This window comes from Aquarana catesbeiana, linkage group LG01 (assembly GCF_042186555.1).
Source record: "Aquarana catesbeiana isolate 2022-GZ linkage group LG01, ASM4218655v1, whole genome shotgun sequence".
Lineage (NCBI taxonomy): Eukaryota > Metazoa > Chordata > Amphibia > Anura > Ranidae > Aquarana > Aquarana catesbeiana.
The window spans coordinates 889,720,284-889,729,002 of NC_133324.1; the positions used below are offsets into that span (position 1 = coordinate 889,720,284).

At 44.8% G+C, this 8,719-nt stretch overlaps 1 protein-coding gene across 1 annotated transcript; it reads right to left on the bottom strand.

Moving 5' to 3' along the window:
• Positions 1-397: 397 nt before the first annotated feature.
• Positions 398-7,847, bottom strand: LOC141127971 (uncharacterized). Its single transcript, XM_073614946.1, has 3 exons — positions 7,196-7,847; positions 6,155-6,764; positions 398-730 (listed from the first exon to the last, which is right to left on the bottom strand). Exons 1-3 carry the CDS (start codon positions 7,516-7,518, stop codon positions 398-400), a joined length of 1,266 nt encoding a protein of 421 aa, XP_073471047.1. The 5' UTR covers positions 7,519-7,847.
• Positions 7,848-8,719: the final 872 nt, after the last annotated feature.

Below are 8,719 nucleotides of genomic sequence, written 5' to 3' on the forward strand. Positions count from 1 at the left end.
GAGGTGTCATGACACAGGCAAAAAAATACTGCCTTCTGGAGTGGGAAAGGTAAATGTAAATTTACTGGATGCACAAAATATACTTTTGTCTTAGACCTCAACACACTGGACTTTATAAAAATACCAGTAACTTTAGCTGTAGAAAGCTGTAGCTGTAGAATGAAAGTAAGGGGTGACGGTTTTAAGGCTAGGCAGGTGGCAGGAGTCAGGATAGAGTTAGGGCTAATCAGCTGTTAGGGAGGTCAATACAGTCAGCTGACTTTTAGAGATCATTTTAGAAGGTCAGTCACATGACCTGATAGAATTTCTGGAAGGGTCTGTGAACCCCTATAAAAGGCAGCTTTAAAAGCTCTGCTCTGCCAGTCCTCAGAGACCTCCTGCCTGTGAGCTTCCTGGGCTATAATACAGAGCTATAATACAGGAGATCACAGCGGGGTTCTGTGGCGGACATGAAGAACCTTTTCTGGCATCTGAAGCAGTGAGCCGGTGAAGAGGATGGCGATGCCTGGATGAAGAGGTGTCTTTCCCTACCTCGATCGACGGGTCCTGAGAAGTCCTCTGCTGGCACCATCGCTGCCTCCACCACGGTCACCTCCAGCTCAGCTGCCTGCAGTCCTGCTGCCTCCTTCAACGCTGGACCCCCCAGACAGCCGGGGAAGCCAGGAGAGTCTGTCCCATGGGGGATGATACTCAGGATAGCCGGACAGGAAGTGACCACCTCGATGACGCCCTGTAAGAGGAAGCTGCGTCAGATAGATCAATGGTGGGCAGGTACCCGGCGTAGAGGATGCGGGCCCAATGCCAAAGATACTCCCCATCACAGCCCAGCTGCGAGCCGAGTGTCTCTGCTCTAAGACAGGAAGGCAGCTCTTCCAGCAGGTGACTCTCTAAACGATCAGATCCTAGAGGATTTATTGTCCGTGTCCTATGCATATTTTGAAGATGCATTGGTTATTTTAAAAAGTTTGGGTCAGGGAGCTTTACTTGCTAAAGCTGACATAAAAGCTGCTTTCAGGCTTCTACCAATTAATCCAGAGCCCTTTAATTCATTAGGTTTTCTCTTTAATGGTTATTGTTATTTTGAAAAATGCCTGCCTATGGGCTGCTCATTACCTTGTTTTTACTTTGAGTCCTTTGCTTCCCTTTTAGAATGGGTGATTTGCCAAGTTGTGGGGGTTAATTCCATTATTCACTATTTCAATGATTTTTTTGTTTTAAGGCCCAGCTAATTCTCCAGAATGTAGGAATCTTTTAAACTCATTTTTTGCTATTTGTGAATCTTTTGGTGTCCCGCTGGCTCAAGAGAAAACTGTTTATCCAACTATTTGCCTTAATTTCCTAGGGGTTACTATAGATACGCTGAATATGGAATTTAGGTTACCCATGGAAAAGGTAATTTTAAGCTTTAAGGGTGTCTGGTCAATTTAATTAGAAAGAAAAAGGTCACCCTTAAGGAAGTACAATCACTTTTAGGCCAGTTGGCATTTGCCACAAGAATAATGCCTATCGGTAAAAAAATTTCACGGAGGCTCTATCTAGGCATTTCTGGACTTAAATCTTCTTCCACACACACGCATTTCACATGATATTCGAGAAGATTTATTGGTTTGGATAAGATTCCTGGATAAGTGCTTTAAAGGGAGGGCAGTTTGGCAGCAAGATTTTATCTCTGGTATGGATTTCTGCCTTCGTATAGATACTACAGGGTCACTGGGTTTCGCTGCCATTTGGAGGTCACATTGGTGTGTTGAGCGCTGGGACCCGGCATGGAAATATAAGGGCTATTTAAGAAATAGTGTTCTTTTAGAATTATTTCCAATAGTTGTCGCCATTGAAATTTTGGGAGTTCATTTTAAAAACAAAATGTTTAGCACAGATAATAAAGGTGTGTTGTACATCAGGATCGGATGTGACATGAGCTGAGTGGGCAAACTTTTGCCGGCTCTGCGATGTGCTGTTTTCATTCGGGGAGCCTTGATGTTGCTCCACTCCGAGGGGATGCTGGATCATCTCCACCCCAGCCTGGCTCAGGAGGATGTCAGCAGCAATTAGCTATCATCGTCCACCTCTAGTACCGGCTCTGCCACAATTAACTACAACCCAATACCTCTACGCTGATTAGCTGTTTGTCTCATCAGCTGTTTTATTGTCCGCTCATCAGCTGATCACCGGTTGTTTGCTGTCTGTTCATCGGCTTCACTTCACTGACTCACCTGCCTCACTGGATCCACCAGCTTCACTGGCTGTAACTGCTCCCTCAGCTTCTGGAGATCTGGAGACCGAGCGGGACTCCGAAGGGGAGAGAGGTGGGAGGAGGGAGGAGTAAGGGCTGCAGCGGGGTGACTCCGCTTTGCTTTTTTATACCACTCCACAGTCACAGTAATAGATACCCCCCCCACACAGACCTCATACAGACTCATGCTTGGACTCAGGCTTGGATGACAGGAAAGGTCGGGGGGTAATCAGATCAGAACCCACTGTGTCTCTCTTACTCTACCCCATCTTTGTTAACCGTTCCATACCATATTAGTGGATGCGAATTACATGGAACTATTCTGTACTAGTGATGAAGGAGATTGTAGTGTGTGACACTATAATGAACTGATGATGATACTCAATACAGGTGAACCCGAGGAGAGAGGAAAATAGTAGGGGATTGTATAAAAGACCAGTATCTAAATACTTTTAAATACTTCCCCCTGGAAATATCTCAGCTATTTGTTCCCCTATATTGCTGAACTGTTGCTGATATCAGTCAAATACTATAATCGCTGTTAAGCTGTTGCTGTGGGCTAATTGCTCATGGCTGAACTCATGGCTGAACTCATGGCTGAACTCATGGCTGAACTGTTGCTAATGGTTAAAAATGGTGTGTGGGTTGTTTTTCTCTTTTATATTTTTTGGCTCTCTCTTCTTGTGGCTCTGCTCCTCCTCCCTCTTTCCCTTTTCTCTCCTTTCCCCATCATCTTCCAATTATTCTCTATCATAAGATAATGGATTGTGATGGCAAGTAAAATTAAGATATTGTCTTGGGATGTTAGGAGGTCTGGGGGATAGAAGAAAGAGACAAGCGGTAAAAGAATGAATAGAATTTCATAATCCAGCAATAGTTTGTTTGCAGGAGACACAAGGGAAGGAAGGAGGATAAAATGTTTAGTACATATAGATATAAACATCAATTCCATGCTACCTACTCTACATATTCTTGAGGAGTGAGTATTCTGATTTCGAGCTCCATCAGGTTTACATTAGAGATAGAGAGGTATTAGAGACCCTCTGGGTCGCTATTTGATGCTCTTATGCACTTTTATTGATAAAATGTTTTTTCTGGTGAATGTTTATTCCTCTTCCATATAAGTCCTCATGCACACGGACGTTTTTACAGCCGCGTTTTTTAGCGTTTTTTACAGCTTATGTCTATGTTAGTCTGTGGATTCATGCCCACCTAGATGTTTTTGAGCTGCAAATAGCCTAGGCGTTTTTAAGCTGTAAAAAAAACCCAGGACCAGTGCGTTCCGAGGAGCGGCGCTAGAGCTGTAAAAACGCGAAACGCGGAAAAACGCAGAAAAACACGCAAAAACGCGCAAAAACGCGACCGCGGCTTTTTTCGCGTTTTTTAACTCCGGCGTTTTTTGGTTAAAAAGAGATGATTGGACACTGTAATCTCTGTAAAAACAGGAATTTCCTGTCTGGACATTAGATTACCCAAGAGTCCTTTGCACAGCCGTGTGACTGTGGTGATTTTGGCTTCAAGATGGCTAGTGCTAGTGCAGTCTCTCAAGTGGAATTAATAAATGCGGTACAGGCCCATCCAGAACTGTGGGATGTGGCACATCCACTGCATGGAGACCACATCCGGAAGGTGAAAGCCTGGGAGGACATATGTGCTGCGATTACCCCTGGCTGGGAACAAATCAGAAATGCGGAAAGAAAGGAGATAAGTAAGTCTATTTTCCTTGAATGCATGATCTGTTTGTGTGTAATGTAAATGAAGATTGCATATTTAACCCTTTGTTTTCCATGTTATTTTAGGCAAAATTATGCAGCGGCGCTGGAAGTCCCTACGTGACCGTGTCAGGAGGGACCTCACGGACGAAGACAAGGCGGCACGTAGCGGAGCACCAGCGCCAACCAAAAAACAACATGTTTACCACACCAATCTCCAATTCCTCAGGCAAAATATGCAGAGCCATACCAGACCGTAAGTTTTTTTCATATATTTGCCTATGTACATTGCTTTTCAGGCAGTATGTTCCATGGCTATTGTAACCACTTTCCGAACGCCACATGTACATATTCGTCGGCAGAATGGCATGGCAGCACAAATGGGCGTACCTGTACGTCCCTTTTAAGTTGCCGCCTTGGCGGCGCGCTTTCCCATTTTGAGGTCCATGAGTCCGTCAGCGGGTCCTGCGGACTCAATGTCCGCGGGCACACCGGCGATCGTCTCAGGGAGAGGAAGAGGTCAATGCCAGTGTAATTTTTACAGTATGTCATTGCAATTTTAATCGCACTGATCGCTGTAAAAATGACAATTTTTGCAAAAATGTGTCCAAATTGTCCAATGTGTCGGCCGTATTGTCGCAGTCATGCTAAAAATCGCTGATCTTCCCCATTACTAATAAAAAAAAATGGTCCGGGCTAAAGTAGTTACGTTTATACAATTTGTATTGTTTGCAGGACAACTTCAAATTTTAGACTCGGAGAGCTCGATGAGGAAGATACAGAGCTTCAGAGACCAAACAGTCCAATGACCACCTCTGGATCTCCACGACCGATCAGCGAGGGAGGTGTTGAGGGCACAGATGAGGTAACTGCTTCGGTCTGCCTGTCTATCTCATTGTCTGTCTGTCCATGTACATGTCAATGTAAACATTTTTGTTCTTTTGCAGGAATCGAGGGCTGTGGAAACACCGTCTCCTGGCAGTTTTCAAAGTGGAGAGCAGCGCGGTCGTGGCGGTGTTCGTGGCCGTGGGCGTGGACGTCAGGCGAGGGGCGGCTATAATCCCGAGGCTGATGACAGGGTGCTAGCACTGCTGCAGGAAGTGCGGCAGGAGAGGCGCAGTATGGATGCCTTTTTAGACCCCAATAACCCACGCGCCTGCTTCTGCCGCAGCCTTTACCACATCCTGGAGGACATTGGGGGAGACCAAGAGAAACTTTGTATGGATCGCATGTACGCTATTGCAATGCAATACAGACATGCAAAATTGAGTGGCGGGCCACCTCCATGCGATCCATATAATGTTTCTCATGATCCCCCAATGGCCCCTGGGACCTCAGCAGTGCTAGCACCCCACTCTCACTATAAGCCCCCTCCTCAACGCCAACCACCACCTATGCCGTCCCAGACCTCATACCATAGCCTGCAAGCGTATGCTGATTTTCCACCTTCCACCTCCCATTTTCAGCCCTCATACCCTCTACCCCGCTACCAGCAGGATTTTGGGAGTGATCGCCAGGCCCAACCATTACCCCGTCCCCAATCCCCACATCCCCAATGCAATCAACCATCCACCACCACCTATCACCAGTTGTGATCCCCAAATAAAATCTTTTTTTTCTTGAAATACCAGTTGTGATCCCAATCCTTTATTTAATTTTTTATTTTTTTTGAAAAGTCTTTTATATGATGCACAACAGCACTCCTTTGCACTCTGCTTGCCCTGAAGGCAGAGTGCAAAGGACTCTATCGTACTCTGCCTTCGGACAAGCGTAAGCTTGCTCTTTTTTGGGCTTAGCCTAGGCTTACCCCGAAGGCAGAGTCAAATTGACTTGTAGAACAATCGTTGACAAATGGACCAAAAAATAACAAACTTCAATTTTGAAATGCTTTATTTCAAAAAACACAAGACAGCAAAGGTAGATGTATTGCAAATATTTTTTAGATATAATCATTCTGCCATGATACCTCTCCATCAGGGGATTCAAAAAATTCTGCAAATTGGTTTCGAATGCTCATGACACGTGCAGTTGAACGCAAGTCCATAAATTGAACCCTCTGAAGTTGTCTAATGGGCTCCTGTTCAACATTATTTCTGTCACTGTCCCGCAGAAAATTGTGCAGAACGCAGCATGCCAGGACGACTTGAATGGCGTTGTCAACATCCAATTGCATACTTGTCAGCAAAACTCGCCATTTGGCCGTGCACACCCCGAATGCACATTCCACAACATGGCGTGCACGGCTGAGCCGATAATTGAAAATTTTTTGTTGTCGGCTGAGACCAGTGCCACTGTATGGCCTCATTAGATTTTCAGCCAGTCCAAAGGCCTCATCTGCCACCATGACTAATGGCAAGCTGGGTTCTTCAGTGCAGGGTAGAGGCCTGCTTTCAGGAATATTGAGTCGTCCCTCATGTAGACGACGTCCGAAGGCCGACTCGCGGAATATGCGGGCATCACCTTGGCTTCCATATGCTCCCACATCTACAAACAGAAATTTGAGGTGTGCATCGGACAATGCCAGGAGGACCACCGAAAAATATTTTTTGTAATTAAAATATGAAGATCCAGAGTGGGGAGGCTTCTTCACCCTGATGTGTTTCCCATCAAGGGCTCCTATACAATTTGGGAACTGAGTTTTTTCCCAAAAAGTGTCCACAACTGATTCCCAGATGTCTTCGGTTGGCTCTGGCATTACAACGTTATGCAATTCCTCCCATATTGCCACACATGTTTCCTTTATTATTTTTGAGACCGTTGAGAGGCCAAGGAGGAAGTAGTGATGCAAGGAAGCATAACTTTGTCCCGTGGCAAGGAACCTAAGATAACATAATAAATTTAGTTATTAAAAGAGTAAAGCATAAACATAAGTCCTAACCCTACCCTTAAACCTAACCCTATCTCCTAACCCTAACTCCTAACCCCTAACCCTAACTCCTAACCCTAACCCCTAACCCCAACCCCTAACCCCTAACCCTAACCCTAACTCCTAACCCTAACCCCTAACCCTAACTCCTAACCCTAACCCCTAACCCTAACTCTAACCCCTAACCCCAACCTTAACTCTAACCCCTAACCCCTAACCCTAACTCTAACCCCTAACCTTAACCCCCTAACCCCTAACCCTAACTCCTAACCCTAACCCCTAACCCTAACTCCTACCCCTAACCCTAAACCCTAACCCCTAACCCCTAACCCTAAACCCTAACCCCTAACCCTAACCCCTCCTCCCATATGTGTATTCACTTACCTGAGTGTCACTAGCATCCGTTCCTCCGGTGACACAGAGCTACGCATCACAGTGTCCATCCTTGTGAGCCTTGGCCTGAGCCTCTCCAACAGGTCATCAAAGAGCGGCACTGACATCCTTGTAAAGTTGAAGAACTTTGTTGGATATGAGCGCAGTTGGGAATAAATATTGCCAAAGTACCCCGTAGAAAACCGATTGGATACCATTGGATGCACCCAAAATCGACGTCTGCTGCTTCTCTCCTCCTCCTGTCTCATTCTCCGCTGCCTCCGCAACACAATCAGAAGGATTGCCTCATCGATCTTTTGCATGACAGGATCCATATTTCTCAGAAAAATACTGAAAAATACTGAAATATACTGAAAACTCTGAAACACTCTGAAACACTCTCTCCTCTCTCTCTCTCCTACCAAAATGGCACCGACACATGCTCATTAACATATTTTCTTTGGTTTCTGTGGCATTGTGGGAAATTTGGGAGTGTATATAGCTGAGAGATGTGTTTTTCATTAAAAAACGCTACTTAGCGCTAACGCGGAAAAACGCGCAAAAACGCTAATGCAAAACGCGGTAAAAATCGCGTTTTTAACGCCGGTTTTTCCAGGCGTCGAACCTAGCTTTACAGCTCGTTTTTTAAAACGTCCATGTGCATGAGGACTAAGGATGAAGTACTAAAAAAGGTTTTTGGAAAAATGGCACAATTGTCGGAAGTACCAAATTAATAATTGGGGATTTCAATAACGTACTGAATGAAGAGGTAGGTAGACAGAGTAATAAAACAGACAGAACAGGAGTTTATCGTAGAACCTACAGAAGAAAAACGTGTAGCTTGGCAGGAAGCTCAGAAGCTATATAAAAAAGTATCTATAGTTAAGGCAGAAAATAGAAGATTTCTACAGAGTCAAAAACATCATGGTGTCCGTTTATGAAACAGTGATGAATCGTCACTGCAGAGATCGCCAGCATTCACTGTGTAATTTTTTCACAGGAGTGTGTCGGTTTATCATCCTGTGTAGATCGCTTCTCTTCAGGTGAAGAGAAGCGATCTACAAACGTTCAGAACGCTCCCTGTGAATGCGAGGCTGTAGTCTCGGGAAAAATCCTGAGACTACTCTAATGTTAAAACAAAGTGAAAGTAAAACATTAAGCAGCACACTTCATTCATAAAATAAAAAAATTAAACTCTAAGTCCACCATTCACAAATATACACCCCCCCCTTTATTGTAAAACTTAACTAATATTAACATTTTACACAATAATTAAACATGTGCTTTTACTCTCATGAATGGTGTATATATTAAATGGTTGATCCTGTATCTGTCAACCATCGGTACACCGTTGATGAAAATTTAAATTTAATTTAAATTAATAATTAAAGGGGGCGTGTCCGGGATGGCAGAGGTAGTAGGTGTGTGAGGCCTGAGCTCCCGCAGATCGGAGCAAAATCCTGCTATTTTGGGGTGCAGACACCGGAAATAAGACCCTCCTGTGCCCCCTCTCACCTCTGAGACACCTTTGGGGTG

Bases quoted from the DNA above. Each gene is read 5' to 3' on its own strand.
- LOC141127971 (XM_073614946.1), bottom strand. From the start codon at position 7,518: ATGGATCCTGTCATGCAAAAGATCGATGAGGCAATCCTTCTGATTGTG. The intron at 6,765-7,195 runs GTAAGTGAATAC...ATGTTATCTTAG, and splicing joins CGGATGCTAGTGACACTCAG to GTTCCTTGCCACGGGACAAA. The intron at 731-6,154 runs GTGTGCACGGCC...TTCCTCTTACAG, and splicing joins TTGTGGAATGTGCATTCGGG to GGCGTCATCGAGGTGGTCAC.